The following is a 23,386-nucleotide window of genomic DNA, read 5'->3' as shown; positions in this document are numbered from 1 at the left end:
AACTAGGGATATTAGCTTAAAATGGCTACTATTTCGCTATTTTGTAGCTTGAAAAGCAATCTAAATAGTTGGTAGTACCGAGAGTTGTTCATTTTGTTGATTTTGACAATCGGTCATATTCAGTTTTCTCTTAGGTTTATTGAAATTTCTACGTGAACAGTATCCCAAGTGAGTCTGTATTAAAGGAAGGCACACATGAACTGTCGAATTTGACCCTGATGCTATCTAATATCTATTTGTACTAATAGATCATTAGAATGGGTCTTATATCCGAGCCACTGTTGTTCGTATTAGCTTTAATCGATACCGGTTCAGTACTTTTCCTTTTGGTGTATTTTGTATCCTCTTTACAATTTCAAAATCTACAGAATTTTATTACGCTTAACCATCGTTATCTATGTAACTTTATTATTCTTCGATTGTTAAATTCTACCTACACGTTATTTTAACGGAAAACCTATCTAGGGACTTTTGCAACGTACGTTGTTTCTATGCTATTTATTACAGAGTAATTGTACTGGCGCCATATTTAATTTTAAACATTTTTTTAAAGTATCTTTCTGTATGTTATACTAATAAAAAACATGCCATTACTTTCCTTATCTGAGATGTGTATAGGTCATAACTCTATCAGATCTGGAATGTGATTATTTGAATGCGCAACAGTGTTGTTCAAAATTAAACACGGTAATTACATTATATTTTTCTTACAAACGTTATATAAAGTACTGAAGCAAATCTTATAAGTAGCAATATTTTACAGTGGGTAGTACCAAAGCTTGTAGCGCATTCGTTCTTAGAGTTTTTACTATTAACACACGGACAATTAATATTGTGCTTAGTAAATTTACCCATGACACTGTGGTTACTTTACGAATACTTTGGAGTACCCAGCGGTAACATGGGAGTTTATGATCCTACAGAGATTCATAATCGTGGGCAATTAAAAAGGCATACGAGAGACTGTATGATCTATCTTGGATATTACCTTATTTTCTTTTTTATCTACCTTTATTGGTACGTATATCTATCGTTAGTAATATTAATTACTACTAATGTTGGACTAATACTTATCACAATTCTTAATTTTCATTTTGCAGCATGATCATTGCATTACTGAAAGGTGATCCAATCAACAGAAATGAAGATGCAATAATGCAAACAGTCTAACGGCTGAGTGATAATATTAAAACTTTTATACTTGTCTTTTACTTCAGTCACATTTAATCATTTATTTATTGTTATATTATAAATACCAAATAACCTTTTTGTTATGTAAAAATGCTACGTTTTTCTGTTATAATTGTTTCAAACTTGTATCATATCTTTAAGCATTAATATTCCTTGAATATAAGACTTCCGTAATATTATACATTTCTCTGCATTGATTCAACAATAATTATATTTACGTATGACAAACTACAAACATGATACAGAACTTCAATTTTCCATTACACTTTATCAACATATAAGCGAAATAGGAGTTGTAATTAAAAAAACATTAGCACATGTACGACAATCGAAAATTTACTTTTATAAGTAATAATTAATGTGACATCATTAAAAGGTAGTAAAATATTCGGTAGCTCGTTTGTCCATAGGTTTCAGAGATAAAGTTGTAACAGGTCATTTACGTTACGCTTAACTACGTGCGACGTTCGAAAGGAGAAAGGATCGGGTTTTAAATACACGTAATCGATTAAAAAGAAATGAAAATAATAAGATTAAAATAACGTTGGAAAGAACCGTAACTAGTGGACTTACTGAATATCATAGTTCGCGTTAAAATCAATTTGACCGCGATAGGCGCACGTGTAGTGCGTTCCCGTCTACACGATCTGCTGGCCTGTGAAAGAGTCCGAGCGCCTCCTGGCGACAAGGGTAACGGGTGACGGATGACGGGTGACGGGTGGCGGTGCTCGGATTTGCTCGGATTGTCTTCGGTACGGCGCGCGGAAGGATGCTTTTCTGGACCAAGTGAGTGCGCGATAGTGCATCGAAAGTACGAAAACTTTCGCGGTGCATATATTAACAGCAAGTTCCTCTTTAACGCGGGACGTATACGTACCAAACTGTTCTCCGTTTCACTTTCATTGGGATATTTTGACAGTGGCTCGGCGCGGTCCCGTGATTTGTTTTTTTTCATTTTCCTCCCTCGTTCGTTCGTAAACGTTCAACATTAACCGGGACTGATCGTCGATGTTCATTGAGAACGTCACGTACCTGTTGTTGATATCCGTAAGACGGTACCTGTCAGAATATTGCGACAACGGAGACGACGACGACGTCGTCGTCGAGATACGGTCGCATCTTTCGCCACGGATGATCAAACAACAGCACCTGTCAAGGTAAGGTGGTTCACGAGGTGCGTCTAATGCTTGAAAGATTCTCGATGAGGCTTACGACGACGTCACTGTTGCCGCCGCCGCCGTCGTCGTCGTCGTCGTCGTCGTCGTTCTCGTCGTCGTCGTCGTCGCCGTCGTCGTCGCCGTTGGTGCCATCGCCGCTGTCGTCGACGCCGTCACCGTCGCTATCGTTCCGTTCCCCATTACCGCTGTCATCGACGTCGTTTTCGTTACAGCCGTTGTAATCATCGTCATTGTCATTGTGGTTATAAACGTCTCTGTGCTTCTTATTGTTGCCATTGGCGTAATCAGCCTGCACCGCTTGCTCCTTTACTAGTGCATTCGTGCTAGGAAGTAATATTTTCTCCACGCCAGACTACTCGCTGTGTCCTTTAGACAGGATGGCAGGTAGCAAGGCGGCGGGCAGTGTCTTGCAATTTAGAGCCATCGAGGTGTCTCAGCAGTTACAAGACGGCGAAAAATTCATCAAATGGGATGAGGTATGAGTTATACGTCAGATTTGAACGGTAGAGGATTTTAGATGGTACAGTTAGTCTGTAGACGTGTAATATGTATTATTCTATATAGATTGTGATATTGTTTTTATTTGTAATTCTACCTAGGACTCTGGTATAGCGACTCCTGTTACATTGAGGGTAGACAAGTTTGGATTTTATCTGGTTTGGGTCGATCAACATAATGAGATGGAAATGTTGGATATTGCTCTAATAAGAGATACTAGAACTGGGAAATATGCTAAAGTACCAAAGGTATTAAATTTCCCTCTTTTCTTATGTTTACACAAGTTGGTTTTGCGATCGATTCTATAAATCAATGTGCAACGAAATATAAATATTTAGAAATGAAGCTGTCTTGCCTTTCTATAATTATATCATGCTCTCGCGTGGATGCTAATGACGCACAGCTCCCACCGCATGATAATTATTGACAAATCTATAAATAGAATATTACCTACTTTATGTCCTCAATGTAGTTCATTTTTTCAGTCACACCTATCTTTGTATACAATGGAAATATTCTTAGTTGTATAGGAAGGAGAGCAGTTCTTATCCAGTCCATTTTCCTATAAATCAATAAACAGTTTATAAAGTGGTATTGTTTGTAGTTTCATACTGTCTCTGGTTAGCTTATTGTTATACCAGCTATTGTTATTACAATATGTACAGCTTAGTTTTGCGCGAATAAATCTAATTGAGATCATTTCAATCGAACCTCAGAGCTATTCATTATAAGATGTGTGTTTAAATGAGGAAATGGTTTTCAGGATCCTAAATTGAAAGGTCGTGTGACAATGGGCTCTCAAGATTCGTTAGAGGAGAAAACAGTAACGATCTGTTATGGATCTGATTTTGTCAATATGAATTTTATTAACTTTTGTACAATGCGTGCAGAAGTCGCACAACATTGGACAGAGCAAATATTTCAGCTTGCATATAATTTGTCGCTACTGAATATCAGCACCACTATGTTCTTGCAAAAAGCCCATACCAAGCTTACACTTACAGCTGACAAGTCAGGAAAAATTCCTGTAAAGAAGTGAGCATAATTTGTATATATGTGTGTATTAAACTAAATATGCATATATATGTATGAACGTGTATATTTTATATGTTGTCGTTTCAGCATAATAAGAATGTTTACGCAAAATAAGGAGGATCGTAAACGAGTCGAAAAAGCACTCGATATATCTGGTTTTCCATCCGACAAAGTGAGTATTATATCCTTTATGTTTAATGCACGTGTATATCACCATATATCTGGCATTCAAAATCGTTTTTCTTTTTCCGTGCTTTAGAACGAGGTAATACCGTTACAAAAATTTCAATTCGAAGATTTCTTCAACTTTTATAAGTCTCTTACTCAACGATCGGACGTTGAGAAAGTTTTCGAAAGCATAGTAGGCAATAATAAACGCAGACTAATGTCTGTCGTCCAATTTGTTGATTTTCTGAACAAAACTCAGAGGGATCCTCGTTTAAACGAGATATTGTATCCTTATGCGAATGAGGCAAGAGCAAAAGACATTATAAGTCAATATGAACCAAATAAATGTAATGCCAATCGCGGTCAATTGAGTTTCGATGGATTTCTGAGATACTTGATGAGCGAAGATAATCCAATAGTTGCGTTATCGAAACTAGAATTATCAGATGATATGGATCAACCGCTTGCGCATTACTTTATAAATTCTAGTCACAACACATACTTAACAGGTATATCGATTTTATGATTTTCACTTATAATTGATTAGGGAAAATCGCTGAGATATCATTTCATACAACTTTGGAAAATATTTCCGCAGGACATCAACTTACTGGAAAAAGTTCCGTCGAAATATATCGTCAGTGTCTGCTTGCCGGTTGTCGATGTGTAGAATTGGACTTTTGGAACGGAAAATTTGATGAACCTGTCATTGTCCATGGGTATTTTTACTTTACAAAAAGAATAATTTGTTGTATTTGTAGTTATGTACCATGGTTCTCTTTAAAAATATTTCCTTAGATATACATTTGTACCTGAAATCTATGCACGGGATGTAATTGAAGCAATTGCTGAAAGTGCATTCAAAACATCAGAGTATCCTGTTATTCTTAGCTTTGAAAATCATTGCAATCCAAGACAGCAAGCTAAGATCGCTCAGTATTGTAGAGAATTGTTTGGGGAGATGCTTCTTGATGCCCCTCTTGAATCTCATAAGGTATTTTAATATGGCCTAACAAACTTCTTACGAAAATCACAATATAAAGTGTCTAACTTAATCTTCGTTTATCGCTCAGTTGGAACCAGGTCAAGAATTACCACCTCCTTCTTTATTAAAGCGTAAGATAATAATTAAAAACAAAAAGAAACATCATCACCATCATAAGAAGCATAAAAAAAAGCAACATGCACCAACGATCGAGTCTGAGGAGGGAGTTCAAGAGAACGAAGATATCGGAGCGATGAATCAGGCCGTGGATGGAGAAAATGGTGCATCGCTAGATATTGTTCCTCAGACTGATACAGCCGATAATAATGATCAACAGATTAGAAACGGAGATATTCCGCATGCCCCGATGCTACAGCAAAGGCAAGGCAGCAAGGACAGTGCTCAAGACGATGATGGTCAGCATTCAAAGAAAGAATGTAGCTTTGCTAATAAATATGTATAAAGCATAGTGGATAATTTATTTGTGTTTTTTTTTAGACGAGGAAGAAGAATCAAGTACGGAGGAAGATGAATCAAACGTAGAAGATATTAAATTAAGGATGGATGATAAAGTGCCTGCACCTGACAAAGTAGCATCCAGCGCCAAAGAAACAGAAGCTGGCGCGGAAATTTCAGCTTTAGTTAATTACGTGCAACCTGTTCATTTTAATAGTTTCGAATCGGCTGAAAGTACGTTCGCGCACATATTACGATATTAACTATTTATTCTTCTTTATCGTTTATACCATGATACAGAAATTGACCAATTCTTACAGAAAAGAATCGTATGTACGAAATGTCATCATTCGACGAGAAACAAGCTACGACACTTTTAAAAGAAAGACCATTAGAATTTGTAAATTACAATAAGCATCAATTATCGAGGGTCTATCCGGCGGGCACACGTTTCGACTCTAGTAATTTCATGCCGCAAGTATTTTGGAACGCGGGCTGTCAACTAGTCGCGCTGAATTATCAAACGCTCGGTACGTCCACATTTTTAATTCGTCTACTATTGATCGTAGGTTTACTTAGTCATTGATGAATCTTTTTTCACTAGATCTTGCGATGCAATTGAACCTGGGTATTTTTGAATATAACCAGCGATGCGGTTACCTGTTAAAGCCGGAGTTTATGAGGCGAAAGGACCGGCGATTAGATCCTTTCGCGGAATCGACTGTAGATGGTATTATAGCTGGGACAGTTCATATCCACGTAATATCGGCTCAATTTTTAACGGACAAGAGGGTAGGTACTTACGTTGAAGTAGATATGTATGGACTACCAGCTGATACCGTGAGAAAGAAATTTCGTACGAAAATTGTTCCAAATAATGGGATCAATCCTGTATACGACGAGGAACCATTTGTATTTAAGAAGGTGAGAATTAATGTTTTTGCGGAACCGAGCGGAGGGCATGCAACAAAATTTTATTTCTACGTTCTAGGTTGTTCTGCCTGAATTAGCATCGATTAGAATTGCTGCGTACGAGGAATCGGGTCGTTTAATTGGCCATAGAGTGTTACCAGTCGTTGGATTATGTCCAGGTTATCGACACGTTGCTCTTAGAACAGAGTGTGGTCAACCGTTACCGTTGGCGAGTTTATTTTTACACGTTATCGTGAAGGATTACGTCCCAGATGGGCTGAGCGAGCTTGCTGAAGCTTTAGCAAATCCAATTAAATATCAGAGCGAAGCGGAGAAAAGGGAGCTGCAGCTATCGGTTCTCACGGATCCATTGGAAGATCCATCGGAAGAAGTCGATGTAAGGTTTAAGACGTTAGGATTTTATTTACCGCTAACTCGCTAACATACTAACAAACGCGTACTAACATTTTGTAGGATAAACCGAAAGTTGGTGAAGGAACAAGTTCTTTTAAGCCAACTGTAAGTTTCTCGGTAAAAGGAGGTCAAACGATTATAGGCGAATTTATATTCATGTCTGTTCAAACGTTTTGCCTTAGGAGGAGACCGTTAAGACGAAGAGACTACAGTCCGTGGGTGAATTGCCAACACTTGCCCCAGCAACTGCAAATGTTCACGGTAGACCGTCTATTGCCGGTATAAACAAGTCTGACACACAAGATAACGAGGATGGAACGCCAACCCCCCCGGTTCAAGTTGTCGATGCTTCTACAAATAAAAGTCCGGTTAATGTCAGCGGCAGTAAGTATCGATTACCCACTGCATATGCTGTGTTTGAATAGCATCATTCGATCTTTTATGATTATAGTGAGCGATGAGATAGTAGCCGAATCTTTAGAGAAATTGATGGAAAATAAACTTGTTCGGGAGAAGAAGATGGAGCTCGAAAAGAAGCTTGAATCTTTACGAAAGAAGCATGAGAAAGAAAAGTTGAGGGTACAATCGCAGAAAGCGTCCATTGACGGTGAAAAGCATAAATCGAAATTTTACGTCAGCCATAAATTAGTGAAACGGTTATCGAGTAGAAATATGTAAGTTATTGATTTTTACTTGAACAGGTCCGCTTGTGTTAAGGCCGTGCACATGTGTATATATTTATATTCCTACATAGATTTTCAAGCGAAGTACGATTGAGTACATTAGCCTTGGCAGAGTCGTCCGAATGCGCAGACATAGAAAATCGCGAAGGAAACGGCGGAGCTCCAAAAGGATTACCTAGGAGCCAGAGCGAACGCCTGTTAGCCGTATGTAAAGCTCATGTCCAACAAGAACGCGAACTTCAAGAAAAGTATTACGAAAATCTATTCGCGACTGTAGAGAAAGTGATGAAAACCTCTCAGTCTAATCAATTGAAAACCTTGAGAGTACTCCTGGAACGGGAAACTGCCGATGTTATGAGGAAACTTCAGGCCACAAGGCATGGAGAGGTATGTGTTTTTATCCTGTCATTTTTGGTACGCATGAGATATGGTAAAAATATTTGTCTCATTTTAGGTGAAACAATTGGCAAAGGTACATAAAGATAAAGCAGAGTTCGATCGTATGAAACGAGAGGTCGCAAAGTCGATGGTTGAAAAGGGTGTGAACGAGTGCACACGATTAACGCAAATTTATGAAAAAAAGAGAGCAGAGCTCGAACGACAGCACGAAGAAGTTCGGCAAAGGTTAGAAGCAGAAAAGGCAAAGGTACGAATTCATTGCCCGATCTATATTTACTTTAGAGTGTATTCGACGATAGTTTACACTCTGCGTTTCAGGTAAAAACATCCCTGATGGACGAGTACAGCAGTCGCTGTAGTAAGTTTGAGAGCGGAGAGCTACCTTTGTCGCCATCCGGTGGAACTGGTATGCCGGAATCGTTAAGTGGAAATACATATTGACTGAAACGATCGATAATTTAGTATCGATGTCTTGTAACAACATGGATTTGGAGTATACGTTAATCCATGGGAGTAAACTGTTTTCGCTGAAAGTGTGTATCCGTTTGGGAAGATGATAGTAACACATTGTGCGTTACTCCTCCGCAAGAAAAAGCAGTCGTAAGCGGCGGTGTAACGATAATGGTAGGAAATTTGTGAAATCTACGCAGTTACCTGTGTTTTGCTAAAATAATTTTATCCATTTCCAAAAAAAAAAAATATTCTCCTTTGTAACGTGTACAGCATTTACGAGGTGATATATGATTTCGACGAGCAAAACGCCATCAAGTTCGAAGGTAAATTTTATAGCGTCTCTTGTCCAAAAAGCATTTGATAAACGTTTCATCGTGTAAGGGATCTGTTCTGATATGATTTAACGATTTGACGAGCAAGCGATTTAAAACGATTACTATTAGCGATGTGCGCTGAACTATGTGATTTTTATCACGAGAATCCGACGAGTACGAGTAAGACTAATTCCCATTTATTCGTAAGTGTCGCTTCTCGAAAGGTAGTAACACGATTCGATTGATCGATTGTTCGATCGACTGACTTTCTGCGCATGCGGGGACGCCATTTTGATCTCAGTACGGTGGGTTGCGTTTTGTAAGGGTAAGAAGTGAGCTTTACTTTTCTTTTCTTTTCCTTCTTTTTTCCTTGTTTGTTTTTTAATTCGATATTACGCACAGTATTAAACGCACTGTTCTCATTACACTCGAGACGATCGCCGCCAGTATCGAGATTCTGTTCCATTTTAAAAGTGAATGAAACTTCGGACAGGCGGGAGTGGAAAGTACGGCTACGCGAAAGAGGTACACGATTCTAAATAAGAATAATGTTTCTAAGTGCTACTATTTAATCTTGTTATTATATGTATAAGATGTTATTTAATTAGCGAGTCGCTGAATCGCGTTCCGGGAGTACTCAGATTGTTTGTAATCACAAAAGAAGAACTCGACTAATCGCAGTATCAGTTGGAACTCGCGAAACTCGAATCATGGCGACGAGTGGAGGTACCGTTTAGCAGGGGCGAAATCTCTTTGGCCTAGAGGTAAGGAACGCAATGGAGTATTACGATTCGGATGGGCGCGTGCGTGATTTGATATATTTTTGACTGAAAGTACTCCGTATAAAGACATTTTTCGAGTAGCCCGTGTCGCGGATGCTAATTGAGAGCGTACTGTATAAAGAATGCGAATCCAGTAAATCCAAAAAAGAGGATAAACCGAAGACGGAAAAAAAAGAGAAAATATTAAACGGGAACGTTTCTAACGTTTTTGTACCGCGCGATTTCATGCTGCGGCCACTTTGAGGCCGGAGCGAAACGATTTGGGGGGCGAGCCCTTTTAGGAAGACAATCAAAAATGTTACACTGTAACATTGTCCTTGTTGTTTCTAATCGTACGATATTTTAAGTAACTCGATATTATACATACATATTATATATATATACATATATCTCAATGTATATATACATATATAAATATATATACATGTATATATTTATTTATTTATGTATATGTTCTTAATAGTTATTACAAGTCTAGGATAAAAAGTTACACACTTGCGCATTGTAAATCTCGTGTGATCCATCCTATTAATTTATATCGCAAACAATCGACGAGATAAGTATGCGAGAAATGTCGAGAAAGAATCGTGAGCTTTAAAAGAAAAAAACAGAAATATCGAGATTTATTGGTGGTTTTAAAACCATTATTACGATATGCAGACACGAATATACGTACATTACATACATGCATACGCACGTGCGCAAGTAGAGCGTAATCGCTGTCAATGCGAGAAAAAAGAAGAAAGGAGTACCTTTGTTTTAATTATAATATCGTCGTCGTTTACGTTGAGCCGAGGGATAACGAGCGGGTCGATCCCGTTCGATTTGGAGACTGAACTCGATCCTGAAACGTTGACGAAACTGTTGTCGATAATTTTGCCACCGTCGCTTTATTTATTTAACGTGGCGCTTTTCGTTTAGCGACGCACAAGGTTCCAGCCTGCGCGAGCCACGCACGTGTGATTAAAGTAGCGTTTAGATCGTATTATCGAGAAAAATAAGTTGAACGTTTCCACGGTGTCGCACACTTTCCACGTGTTCTAACTTTTTGTTCCGCGTGAGTTTTATATCTTTGACGGAGCTGCGTACCGTTTTATTTTAAAGGTCGTTCGTCGGGATACCGATTCCCACGGAGACTTTGTCTCATTACACCTGCGATTTCGATGATTTTAGAGTAAGTCGATGCACTGAACGATGTGCGAGTTTGATATATATATATATTTTCCTCGAAGCAGAGAATTTTCTTGGTAATAGGTATGCGAATAAGGTATTGACAATGGCGATAGTCGTTAGAGATCGTACGAGAAGCGTGTTGAGAATGCATCCTGAACCTCTCGCAATGCTCTAGTTATCGGCTGTTTAATTTATCGCACGAATCACTGGATCTTAGTCGTAGCTCAGAATGGATATTACCGTACGTTGCGTATCGAGCGGAAAGAAGCGATGCTCAGCGTTAGATGTAGTCAAGCGTGTGTGACCGCTTAAGCATAGAATTAGGCGTCGATCCGGATGAGAAACGTTCGTACACGACGAGTTACCATTTCCTTAAGTTTACGCCGATTTAGTCTCGACTGCATTTCTCGAACGCAAGTTACCAAACTTCCTCGCGAGGGAAGGAGAACGAAAGATATTGTACGTTGCGGTGAACTCGATTGATGTGAACGTTTAAACACAGTGATAATCTATTAAAAGATGAGACATAACGTAAGTGTAAGCGGGTATAATTTAATTAAGTAGCGGTAGCCGGTGGGCTACCTTTAGCGTTCCAACGTGAGAGAAATCAATAGTACATTATGCTAAGTCGTACAAGATTATCGGAAGTTTATATATATATTATAATATATATATGTATATGTATATGTATACACATGTAACGTTCGTATACACATTATACGTGTGTCGATGTTTTTCCGATCGTTTAGTCGCAACGACGCACGCCTCTCGCATCGCTGATCCTTACGATACCGAACGGGTTGAACGGGACGAGGGGTTGCGACCGCGAGGTGGAGAGGGTGAGTTCCGCGCGATTCGATAGACTTTCAAGGGACGTAGAGGTATCGCGCGATGGGCGATGCGGTGGGTGTCGATTCCTCTAAACGCTTGTATAGGTAGTCCAGCGAGCAAAACGTTTTGTAACGAATAATCGGACTGCGAACAGCCTGTTCCTCGATCAGCCACTTTGCGCGCGCTTCCGTTCCCGCGCGATTCGATTGTTCGTACTTACACAGTCCTCCTGCGGAAAAAAAGAAACGTTCTGGCTCTCGCTCTTTCGGTTGATGATTTTCCCTTGACGGGTGGCGAGTGAAACGTCCTCCGACAAAACCCGAGTCAGCTTTTTACAGGCTCGCGCGCGATGCATTTCCCCTCGTATATTTTTTTCTCTACGCGTGTCATAATCGTACAGATACATGTTTGCGTGATTCACATGGGACGAACGGTTGCGTTTCGTCCTCTTCCTATATTCCGGTAAAACGCGTAAAGCGTACGCGAGCGCGTGCACGAAGTCGAACTCGGCGAACTGCAATGCATACCCACGGGTATCCGACGCGCGGTCGCGTACGCATTAGGCGTGTTACACACGTACCTAACGTATAAGTATAACAAAAGTCTAGGTTACGAGGACAGATATTATATTCATGTTGATATATTATGTGTTGTTGCTGTTGATGTTGTTACAATGGTAGAGTAGCGAAAAAGGTGGCAGTACTAGCGTATAGTCGTTGTTCGTAGAGTTAATGCGAGGCTAGTTTTGCGTTACCTGTACGCGGCGCGTTGTCGCGTAATTCGCACGGCGACGAGACCGCGAAATCTTGCCAAAATTCGTAACGATGCGCGTGGCTCGCGGAGCCCGTCGGGGCGGTCGCGATTCGTGCGAATTCCGCGCCACCCCGTATCGGCGTTATCGATTAAAAAAAAAAAAAAGAGACGCGGCAACAGGTACAGATCGTACGTTACACATCGTGGTATTAAAAGCTGTAGGTAATTTTGAAACGGCCTATCGACGATCGTGGCGGTCTGACGTCGCTCACGTTCCTCTCGAAATTGACTCGCGCGCTCGTTTCCGTGAGGGCGTTCCACGTTCGCACGTACACGTAAAAGCAAAACTCGGACCGTTACCGGTTAATCGGCGATCACCCAGATCTTTTTACTATCACGTATCACGCGGCAAAGATTTCCTTTTAAGCAACGATTCTTCGTACCTGAGACGATTCTTCTGTCGGTGCGGCGCTGTATCCCGTGGGCTTCCCTGGAGAGACGGGCACGCGAGCATCCGTATCTATCGAATGCCAACCTGTCAATTCTTCGATGCTTCGAATGCTGTTCGATGTTAAATGTGATTTCTCGATTCTACCGAACCGCTATGTCTTTCGGGACAAGCGTTCTTGCGATCCTCTCGATGGTTATCGTTTCCTCGTCCGCGGAGAATGAATTTCCATTGTCGTACGCGTAGCCTTGTTAGACTTGCCAAACACGTGTCGTCAGGACAGCGTTCTTGCCTTCCATTGAAAAGCGATTGTTCCATAGTTCGATGCGGGGACACGGGGGCAACGCGTTCTCCATGGCGCATCGCCTCCCTCGCCCTCGAGCGGCTCTCGATATTTTGTTCTCATTTACATGCCCGTATCCTTTGGAAAGCCACAACCGAGCTAAATTTATTGTTCCCTTCGTATCGCGTAAGAAGCAGCGGCTGCGTATCGATCGCCGCTGAATATTTACGGACGATTAATAACGCTCGATCCGTTTGCGGCGTGGAGCCGCGTATAGCATAACCAACGTTTTTCTTCCGCAAATTAGAACGACGGGCCGGTGTGTCGCGCGCAGTTTGTTTTTTTCCATCGACGACGGCGTTCCTTCTACGCCACGGCTGGACACGGTCGATTCCTTTCGTCGAGCGTCACGCAACGCGGAGAGAAAATGAAGGGTTTCGTCGTTTGCCCGTCCGCGTCCACCCCTCGCCTTTGTCCCTGGTTATTGTTAATTGCCCGTACAAACCGTGCGTACCTATTAACCGTAATTTACGAGACGCTTCCACATTAGATCCCGGCCAGGGGGAGGATTGCTCGTTCTTACGTACTCCAAGATTCTTGCCCAGATACATATTTTATTTAAGCCAGTTCGCTGCGCGCGAATTGATTTAACGTGGCGATTTCATTTTCATCACGGTGGAAGCTACATTTTTTCACCGGTATACGCGTAAGATCGCGCAGCCGTTGCGACGGCTGCTTCGCGTCTCGAATAGGACCCAGAAATCTCGAGTAATGGTAATAATAAAATATTCGGTGTGTCAATCGTAAATCGATTCCGATTATCAGCTCCGTTCTCCATCCGTGGAGTGTGAGTTACGCGTAGATACGCGTGGACAGGTTCCATTCCCCTCGCTTCTTTTTATCGTGTCTATGTGTTCTCTTCGCGTCTCTATGTATGATATCGATGTGTCCCCCGCGATCTATGGGCTTGTTGTCGAGAAGCTTCGCTTGGCACGATTTGTCGCGCGCACACATACGTACAAACACACACACGTACAGGTAAATGGATGCATACATACGTACATACATACAAACATACATACATACATACATACATACGCACACGTACACAGAAACGCGCACACCTTCCAAGCTGGTCCTCCATTTTCGGTAGTCGCTCACAAGCTGATCGACCTTGTCGTCGCGACGAAGTAATTCGCGCAGATCTTCCGTAACGATAAGAATTTTTTGAGCCGTTTTTTATATACACGTTACATATGACTACTTCCGCCTTTCAGTCGAGCTCGCGCGTAACCGATTCCGCGACTCACCGACAATGCGTTCCCCTTTGGACTGTTTTCCTATATTTCGGGATATTTTTCGATTTCGACGCATTTACATTGTTTCTCGCTTGTACGTAGGCGTATTACGCGATCTAGGAACAAACGTCGTAGACGCTGCACGCTGAATATTTACCACGCGGCATCGACGTACGGTCCGTGTGTCCCTTTCGGGGATGATCCACGACCGTTCTATCGACGGAACCAGCGCGGAATCTCCGCGCGACTGCTCGAACTTTAACAGAGTCGCGAGAAACGGCACCGTTTCCGTCGCGCTGATATTCTTCCCGGTTCCACGCGCTGCGGTGATTACTTTAGAATTCCTTGGATCTGGAGGAAGCGGCAGAGTACCGAAACAATCGATGTCGACGGTTTCCAACCGACTTATAAACTTGGGTGTATTTTTTAGAACGACGCGTTAGTAAAATTGTTAATTCCCTTGTAAGGATACCGTAAGCATAGTAAAATTACAAAAAAAAAGAGAAAAAAAAAATAAGGAACCCACTTATACCCGTACGACGATATATGAGTTTTAACGATATTCTATAAATGGCTGTACCGTATTGTAAAATCAAAGATATAGTGTACAATAAAGTTTAGTGTTGTAGAAACGACGCCATGTTGTTTCTTGTCGCCTAGGATCGTCTCATCCTTTAGTGTCTCCTCGCATGTAGTAGAACGAATTAACCATCCTCTTTATCGTTTTTATTTAGGCGATTATCTTTCATTAAGTATAACGAATACAATGATAAACTCTTGGTCACTCTTACGATTAATTCTGCAAGTGGCTTGAAACAAATTTGCAACAGGCTACGTACGCCACAAGTACGCAACAATTGCGGATAATATTACATTGTCGGTGACCATGGTCAATCTTGCTTGGAAACGCAATCTTCTGGCTTCTTTAGGTACGCCACGAGAATATGGTATCTATCCAGAATGCTGTATTCTTGCTGACCATTGTCGTTCTTATTCGGAAACGACATCTTCCGGCTCGTTATTTCGTGTACTATCACATCTTCGAACTCCTCTTTGAGATGATCAGGGATCCGCGAGATGAAGGGATTGACCGCGATTATATGACCTGCAACAATGATCGATCCGCTTTTACTACGTGTAACCCCGTTCTCAGCCCATCTTTCCGTCACGTTGCTCTCGATCGCGCGATACTCAAGTTTCTCTCATTTTTATCCGTTTACCCCACGATAGCTAACGGAACGCGAACAGCGCGTTTAAACGATGTATACGATACATTCGCTGGAAATAAAATGATACTCTGTACTTTTCAATATTTGCACGTTCTGATAAACGAAACTCTTCTCTCTTCTGCTGCAGTGTAGAATCTCGAAGCCAATGGCGTCCAGCATCTTCCTCAGTGCCGCTCGCGAGTCCTTGCATCGATGGAAGAAGGGCACGAAACGATCAGCGTCCTGAAAACCAGACCAATTCGGTGAGTCATTTAAAAGTCTGTACCAACTACTCGCCGATCAAAATGCGAATATCTACTTGTCACCTCTGGCGAGATGTACGGTCTGAACCGGGGGTTCTCGTAAACCTTCGTATAGGCGTCGAATCCGTTGTTCCATGCCAGAAACATCACCAGAGCCTTCCCTCCTGGTCGCAATAGCTTGTAAATGTTATCGAACGCCCTCCTAAATTTCGACGATACGAAAGCATTGAATTCACGTAACAAGAGAACGTGTAGGGAGAAAATAAGGGTGAACGGTACCAAGTGTTGTGGCACCAATGCAGGCAGTAAAAGGACAACGCGTTGGTGTATTGGCCGAGTTGATCGTTCGGTAATTCCGTGGCCTCGATGTCCAACTGGAAGAATGATAAGCGTTTCTCGTCCCGGTACTTTTGCCTCGCGTGATTGACCATCGACTTCAATATGTCCGCTCCTGCGAACATTAAAGGAGGAACCATGTCTGAATCGCGCCGCGACCGGTACCACTTACCTGATGTTGTAGTTTCTTACCGACTAGTTCAGCCTCCGGTGACAATTTCGGTAGGATCAGCCTTTTGGTGACGTCTCCGGGCCCACAGCCGATGTCGATGCATTTCCCATTCATCTCGAGCATCTCCTTCTCGAATTCCTCGATAACGTCGAGCGCGTCCCGGTACTGGCACTTGCTGGCGTTCACATATTCGTCGATCATAAACATTTTCCCCTGTTCGTCGGTCGAATCTCCAAGCAAGTTCCAAGTGTGTAGATCGGGGACTCTCGGGATCACGGTGATCGACGACTTAAACGGTGGGGGCGAGAATGGAGGAAGGCGTCGTAGGTGTCCAGTTAATGCACTGTCAGATCTTCTACTGATGACTTTTCAACTCGACTTTGGTATTTATATTCGGTGACTCCTACGGGCAACTTTCCTGCTTTCGTACACTTCCCCCATCTTCCCGTTTGATTTCTTTTTCCCTCTTTCTTTATTCCTCCCCTCACCACTCCCCGTTTACCCCCCACGTGCCCCTCCTTGTCACCTCTCTTCTATCCGTGCCTACCTCAACATCCGAATTCTACTTCGTCTGCTTCGCAACGGGAGAGACTAGAGCACGCAGCTCGCGCCACCTGAACCGATGGTCACGTTCGGGGGTTCAACGACCTCGATCAACTCTGGAATGCTCTTGGACCTTAGGCGTGCTCGTTTCATAGCTACCGTTTGTCTTTTTCACTGATCTCATCGTTCGATCCAAAGCGTCTAACCACTGTCCCGATTGTTGCGCGCCTCGCACGACTTATCAGCTTAGCGACTTATCAGATTCCTCCTCTCGCGATACGAACGCGAGCTTTTTCCAACGCCATATCCGATCGATCCGATTCGCGAACGCGGTACGCGACCAACGAATAAATCCTACCAATTTCTGTTATCGATCGTCTCTCGGTGTTCGAGGAGCGGGTCGAAGGCAAACTCGCGGAACGGGAGAGCAGAGCTCTCGCGGTCACGGTTGCGACGACGAATTTTGGTAGGAAAGGTCCAGGGCTTGCTATTCTCATGGGGTATGAGGTGGTTCCAAGACAAAGGGGGGAAAGTCGTCGTGGCCAGTTGGTTCGCCTCTCGTCCGATTTTTACCGAACACTCACGAGCTGGCGAGCGCTGGTCGGTTTGATACGCGGGTTGCTCGCATTCGTTCGTAGGTACCTCTGGTCCCGCAAATATTTACCCGGTCGTCAGGTGGACGTCTTCCCGCCGCTCCTCCGACGCGTACGGGGATCGTTAAAGGTGTCGTTAGGAAATTGAACGCGAGCACCCTGTCGCGCGGGGGTTCTGCTCGCAGCGCAAACATTGTATTTTTCGCTCGATTAAAAGCCGCCCTCGTTATCCCCGATGCGACGGTTCCAGGTGTGCGTTGTATTCTTGTTCCGCTGCGACGCATACCGTATTTATCGGCCGCGAGCCTGTCGTTATTTTTATAGCCCGCGGACCGGCGCCCTTTCCTCTCCGCGGAGCGTAATTAATAAATTAAACCGGAGCGGACGTTTCTTCCGATCGATCCGGGGTGGAGGACTCGCCGCCGCTTATCTTCCGTTCGCCACGTATTTGCGTCCGCCGGCAGCCCTGTATTTGCACGGGCGCGGACCCTAAACGCGAGACCGCTCGGTTTCTTCCTCAAACACGATTCCCCCTCCTCTATACTTGACTCCCGCCGCTTGAATATCATTACGTTACTCGTAGAATCGAAGGTGGAACAGGCTTCCGGGAATGGATGTCCCTTGAACGTCGAACCGTGATTCGGAAATGGGAATATTTATGAGAGCCAACCGTGTCGGTTACGAGTTGACCCGATCCACCTCCGACGCTCGCCTCACCTCTTTCACTCCCCCATCTTTTTCCACGTGGCGCACAAACTAACGCGGATACATGGCCGCCGTCTCTTTCGGAGCTAACAAAAGCTCGTGACACGTACCTAGCTTCCGGAGTTTATGCGACCACGGGAGCGAGCAGCTCGCGCCAGGGAACGGTCGATTCTTTGTGGGTTCGCGTCCGATTTTTCCTCGCCTTGAATCATATTTAAAATAGGACCAGGAAGAGAGGGGCAGAAGAGCGTTGCAACATGGCCGAAATGGACGTGCGAGAGGTTCGAGGGGAGTCGGACGAGGTGGATCGAAGAAGGAAGGAAAGATGGATGCGAAAACCGCGAGGCAATGATAGATAGAGACCGCCTCTGGCTCGCGACCTCTCGCACCTTTTCTTCCGAACTGTTCTATCAATAGGCTACCCCGTACTATCTCGCCGCATAGAATTTTTGAGTAAATCTCGCTTTTTACGATCGCGATTGGAAACGTTATTGGAACAGGTCACTTTACGCAGAGCGTTCCTTTTTTTCGCGCCCTCGTTCCCTCGGCGGGCGTCTCGCCTCTGCCTAAATCCTCGTCTGGATCCGCGTGTATCGAATGAAGGAGGCGGAGGAGAGAAAACGAAGGGCTTTGATAAATGACTGACGCGGAAAAAAATCCGCGTCGATACGTCTTGCTCGAGGAGATGCGAGCGCTTGGGTACAGGCTGGGTACGAGGGGGATGAAACGCGAGAGGGATGAGAGGACGGATTTTAAGCCGAAGTATAATCCAGCACCGCGTTTAATTCCTCGCGTGAATCCTTTCATAAGCAATCGTCGAGCAACGCTTTACAAATATTGTGAAAGATCTGCAGAAACCTGGCGCAAAATTATCTCTGCGAAAGGTTACCAACGAGCACTTTAAAATGGTTCCGTTTCCGCGACACTCGGGACGATCATCCGTTTCGTGGACGATTGTCCGTTCGATGGTCCGTTCGCGGATGCGTGCTCTATTGGAAAGCACTGAGTGAGATATATGGAGAGATTATACGAGATGGCGTTTCAGAGTCGAACAGGCCGCTATTCTCCGCTCCGTCAATTATGCTAATTTCGATTGCCGCGAGATTAATGGAAGAAGGCGGCGTCCCCTTCGTATACACCCGCTTCTCCAGGACCTGACGTTCCTTCCGCGTTCGCTCGACCGTGCATAATGTACCAGACTTGTAATTATTGCGGGTTACACGTTGACCTTTTCTATTCGAACCGCGAACCAGTCTCTCGTCGCGTCTCCGTTTGATTTTCGAACCTGCTCGCGATATCAGTTGTACCTCGGTCGTGACGAACTTCCGTTCGCGTCCACCTAGAGTTTCGTGCGCACATAATTTTTCTTTACCGGCACGTAGAACGGAAGGAGCGAAGCTGGCTGACGACACCCGCATCGATAATACGTCTCGATGCCTGCTGCTTCTCTTGCCCTCGCGATTACTATTCTTCGTACAAGTATAATAAGTCTATACTTATATTTGACGGTCACATTTGCGTTTGACACGAGCGACCTTTCTTCTTCTGTCGCCTCGCCATTGTCAGGGAAGGAGGTCGAGACTTTTCCTCTGACGTATCGCGTGTGACTGAAAAGCCTCTTTTTTTCGATTCTTCGTGGCATCTCTGTTTCGAAATATCGCCTCGGCCAGAAGGTGACTGCGCGAGAAATAATACGCAGCCACGAGGAGAAGCGAACTCGGCTCGATGTCAATGTTTCAAGCGGCGTAACGAAAGGCGGTTTCGGTTAAAAGGGGCTGGGGACAGAGGAGCCCTTCGCCGGTGTGCGAAAATATTAACCGGACAAACGGGTGGCGCGGGTTCTCTGCACACCTCTCTCGCCTCTCTCGCTTTCTCTCTTGTTCGTGGAAAGTATGAAAATCCATACAGTCGCTCGGAGAAAATATCCGTCATTTAAAATGGATGGATTTAGGTGGATATAAAAGTGAGGGGTGGAAGAAACCGGTGGCAGTTGCGAGGGAGGCCCTCCCAGCTCGGTCACGGGAGGTTGGGTGAGCTTGGAGGCGACTACTGAAAGTCGGTAGCGTCGGTGGAAGTGGAGGCTGAGACGGTGGCGGTGGCGGTGGCGGCGGCGGCGGTGATGGTGGTGGTTGCCGGTGGTGTTGGAGATTTAAGGGAGACATTTTAAATGGATGGTTCTCTCACAGAACCCGGCTGCCTCTGGTATTATCCAATACCGTGGCTGGTCTCGCGGCCCTGTGTTGCTCCGCAAGAATTCGCGAGCACGCAAACGAAGGAACCGCCTGGAAAGAATTATGCCTGGACGTTATATTTCTGTCGTCGCCACGACCGGCGTCTTTATCCGCGAATTTCCGTTCGCGCGAAAAAAGAAAAAGAGGAGGACCGGTTCTTTCACCCGACTATGCTTTTTTCCGTGGAGAGCAAAGTTCTCTGTCGAGAGAAAGTTTCGGTAAAAACTCGCGACGCTAGAACGAGGAGAGGCTCGACGATAGGAGGATAAAAGGTAGAGCACGATAGGGACCTCTCCTCGGGAGCATCTTCGACGTAAGCTCATCGTCCGGTTCGTAACGAGCCGAGCAAATATCGCGGTAAGGAGAATAAAAATACCTGTGCTCGTTTCTCGCCTTTAAAGGCCGCACGCGCTCCTATCCGTGTGTACAGGTTTGTATCACGCGCGAAGATAGCGCTACATCTCTTTAAGAAGACTCTGTTTCAGGATCGATAGAGAACGCAATCGCATTCAACACCTCCGACATCTTTCGGTGTACCTATTCTCGCGTTAAAAGAAATTCATCCGCGGTGCCAACGACCATCGCCACCGGCGTTTCCCCTTGGCCATCGATCTTTTCTTTTTTGGTCTCGAGTAGTTCCCGTGAAATTCACGGGAGAAATCTTCGGGAACGAATTCTCGAGGTAAGCTCGAAGAATACTGTGTGACCTGCAGCTTTTGGTCTCGGTGGTAATAACGGGCGTTCTTTCTGATTGGTTAAATCTCGAGTCTCAACGATTTCCGCGGCTACAGACGGTCGCCAGCCTTCCGTGCGAAACGATTCCTCGCGCGACGTCCGAATTATATCACGGCGATACTACTTCGGCGAACGGGTCGGCCTCCATTTCTCGTCCCGTCGCGTCTCTTCGAGCCAGGTGCATTCTCCCCGATGCATTCTCGCTCCTCCTCTTTCGCGGGTGTACCGCGGGTCGAGTACGCGTGGGAAGGCAGGCGAATCGTCAAAGAACGTTTTCCTTTCCGGTGGTAGAAGGAAAGCGGAGACCGGCCAATGAGACAGAGGCGGCTGGTTCGCGGCCAATCGTCGAGTTTCCAGCATTCGGATGTGACTGCGAACAGGTGTGGCGAAAGAGGCTTCGGGGAGAGAGAGGAATGGAATAGAGACGGGGTGATGCGAGAGGGAAAGAGAGGGAGGCGGGGGTGGATATAAAGCGGCGTCGAGATGAGCAGGCGAAACCGGGAGCAGTCCTGCGCGATCGGGAGTTTCCCGAATTCGTTTCACGGACCGGAAGTCGGCGTCGTATTTGCGCTTACCATTGGGTTTCCGAGTGTCGTCGGGGCCAATGGCACGACTGAATGCCGACTGTCGGGTGCCGCGATGCGGATTCTAGAGGGGTTGGTTACGCCCCACGCTCTACCTATACATCGAATGAAACGGCCAGAGAGAGGAACGGAGGTGAAACGGAGGAAGCGGTAGCTGACGTAGGGCCGAGAGAGACAGGGAAAGGAACCGAGCGAGATTTCCCACCCCACCCCGTACCACCTTCCGTTTCCCTCTTCCATTCCCGTCTGACTATCTCTGTATTTGCGAGGGAAAGAGGGAGTTTCTCCCTCTCGGAGTCTTTGTCCGTGGATGTGCACGTGGATGTGTACGGACGTCTGTGCGGCCGCGGCGAGGGTCGAGAGGTAACGCGGGAGGAAAACGAGGACGGGGACAGGCGCGGGGGAATGGGCGATGAGGACGAAAGACGAGGATGAGGACGATGGCGAAGAGAGGGCGAGGGCCGCCTTGCTTCGATCCGAGAAAGAGACGCAGACAGAGGGCCGTAGCGAGTCCTGGCTTCGATCCCACAAGGAGGTAGACACTCGGTAGCACTTAAACTCTCCTCCCTCGGCTTGCCTCCGCTCTCTTTTCCCTCCGCCTTGCAATCTGCCTTCCACTACCCTCTATACTACTTTATCCGTTTCATCCCTCTTGGTCGCGTCGAGTCGCAACGCGACTCCTCTTCTCGCTGTTCGTCGCGTTGCACGTTCTCCTTTTCCTCCTCTGCGTCCCTTTCGTCGAGCGTGCCATTACATTCGCGAGATGCACCTATCCGGCAATCAGACTCGAATCGATCCGGTTTTATTCTAGTCGCAAGTCCTCCTCGTAGTCGCGTCCACGCGGCAACGTTTCACGTGGATTTTACCAACGGCGCGATTAAAGCGTTCGTTACGGTTAATCGCCTGGGCAGTTTATTTTTATAAGTCAAGGTTACCGTAACACCTGTACGCGCCTCCGGCCACGGGAATCGAGAGCAGTTTGGGGTTGACATTTTACTCGCGCTCCTATAACCGGAGGGCTCGTACGGCGTGTCGTTAAAAACGAGCTAATTGGTTTCATCAAAGCGCTCTTCGTGTCGCTTGGGAAACGAGCGTCCGTGCCGTTGACTGCCGGTTGATTTTTCGTCCCGTACAACGGTAATCTTCCTTGAAACATCTTTATAGGATCCTGACCACGGACCCGAGCGCGCGCCTCTCCTAAAAACGTTCGAATGTTTTCTCATTCACCTACCACGCTATTTACCTGGATATTCCGCGGGAGCCGATTCAGCTTAATCGAATTTCAAATTACGCGGTTCCCGGTTGATATTTTTCTTCGGAAGCCCGGGGACAGGAACTTTGGTGCACACTTTGCGCCATCGACACACCTATCCTCTCGCCCTTTCTCCGCTCGTCCATCGAGGCCGATCCCCTTTTTGTTTTCTCTCTTTTTTCCTTTAATCTTTCTCGCCTCGACGTTCCTCCGACTAACGACGGAGAAAGAACCGAGGCGCGAGAGGGCAAGCGTGGGTTAAAACCCTTTAGTCTAGACCGCAGGATCGGCCGGCTGGTTACCGTGGAGTTTTCTATTCGGCACCACTTAAAAGAGAAGCCCGGGAAAGAACTTCTGCTCGGTGAAGGGTTTCGAGGAAAAGCAGCTTGGTCTTATCGGCTATCGACGATAAAAAACGTCACCTCGGTGGAAAACGCTCACGTCGGACGGTGTCCCTCGATTTCCCTTTGCAAATAACAACCCCTGTCCTCTGTCGGACCGCGTGGGGCC

At 45.1% G+C, this 23,386-nt stretch overlaps 3 protein-coding genes across 10 annotated transcripts; 2 read left to right on the top strand and 1 right to left on the bottom strand.

The window, feature by feature from the left end:
- Positions 1 to 65: 65 nt before the first annotated feature.
- On the top strand, positions 66 to 1,372 carry Cnir (cornichon-like protein). The gene is made up of 4 exons (XM_076910345.1): positions 66 to 338; positions 619 to 687; positions 764 to 1,017; positions 1,101 to 1,372. The coding sequence occupies exons 1-4, from the start codon at positions 258 to 260 to the stop codon at positions 1,168 to 1,170; spliced, it is 474 nt and encodes a 157-aa protein (XP_076766460.1). The 5' UTR covers positions 66 to 257; the 3' UTR covers positions 1,171 to 1,372.
- A 502-nt stretch (positions 1,373 to 1,874) lies between these two features.
- Positions 1,875 to 8,572, top strand: Plc21c (Phospholipase C at 21C). 8 transcript variants are annotated; one of them, XM_076910335.1, is made up of 19 exons: positions 1,875 to 1,977; positions 2,742 to 2,845; positions 2,969 to 3,115; positions 3,631 to 3,902; positions 3,990 to 4,074; positions 4,162 to 4,579; positions 4,669 to 4,789; positions 4,869 to 5,064; positions 5,144 to 5,471; positions 5,554 to 5,745; positions 5,832 to 6,041; positions 6,116 to 6,435; positions 6,503 to 6,820; positions 6,898 to 6,942; positions 7,020 to 7,221; positions 7,289 to 7,511; positions 7,592 to 7,907; positions 7,975 to 8,166; positions 8,238 to 8,572. In XM_076910335.1, exons 1-19 carry the CDS (start codon positions 1,896 to 1,898, stop codon positions 8,358 to 8,360), a joined length of 3,894 nt encoding a protein of 1,297 aa, XP_076766450.1. In that variant the 5' UTR covers positions 1,875 to 1,895; the 3' UTR covers positions 8,361 to 8,572. The 8 variants fall into 8 exon arrangements, with proteins under 8 accessions (XP_076766450.1, XP_076766449.1, XP_076766452.1 ...); XM_076910334.1 differs by having other exon boundaries at positions 1,883 to 1,977; positions 2,721 to 2,845; XM_076910342.1 differs by having other exon boundaries at positions 1,888 to 2,348.
- A 6,572-nt stretch (positions 8,573 to 15,144) lies between these two features.
- Positions 15,145 to 16,440, bottom strand: Jhamt (juvenile hormone acid methyltransferase). The gene is made up of 5 exons (XM_076910618.1): positions 16,254 to 16,440; positions 16,005 to 16,176; positions 15,789 to 15,927; positions 15,558 to 15,705; positions 15,145 to 15,359 (listed from the first exon to the last, which is right to left on the bottom strand). Exons 1-5 carry the CDS (start codon positions 16,438 to 16,440, stop codon positions 15,145 to 15,147), a joined length of 861 nt encoding a protein of 286 aa, XP_076766733.1.
- Between the last annotated feature and the right edge of the window lie 6,946 nt (positions 16,441 to 23,386).

This window comes from Xylocopa sonorina, chromosome 2 (assembly GCF_050948175.1).
Source record: "Xylocopa sonorina isolate GNS202 chromosome 2, iyXylSono1_principal, whole genome shotgun sequence".
NCBI classification, from domain to species: Eukaryota; Metazoa; Arthropoda; class Insecta; order Hymenoptera; family Apidae; genus Xylocopa; species Xylocopa sonorina.
The sequence above is the reverse complement of the archived record's forward strand: the minus strand, read 5'-3'. Positions and strand labels throughout refer to the sequence as shown.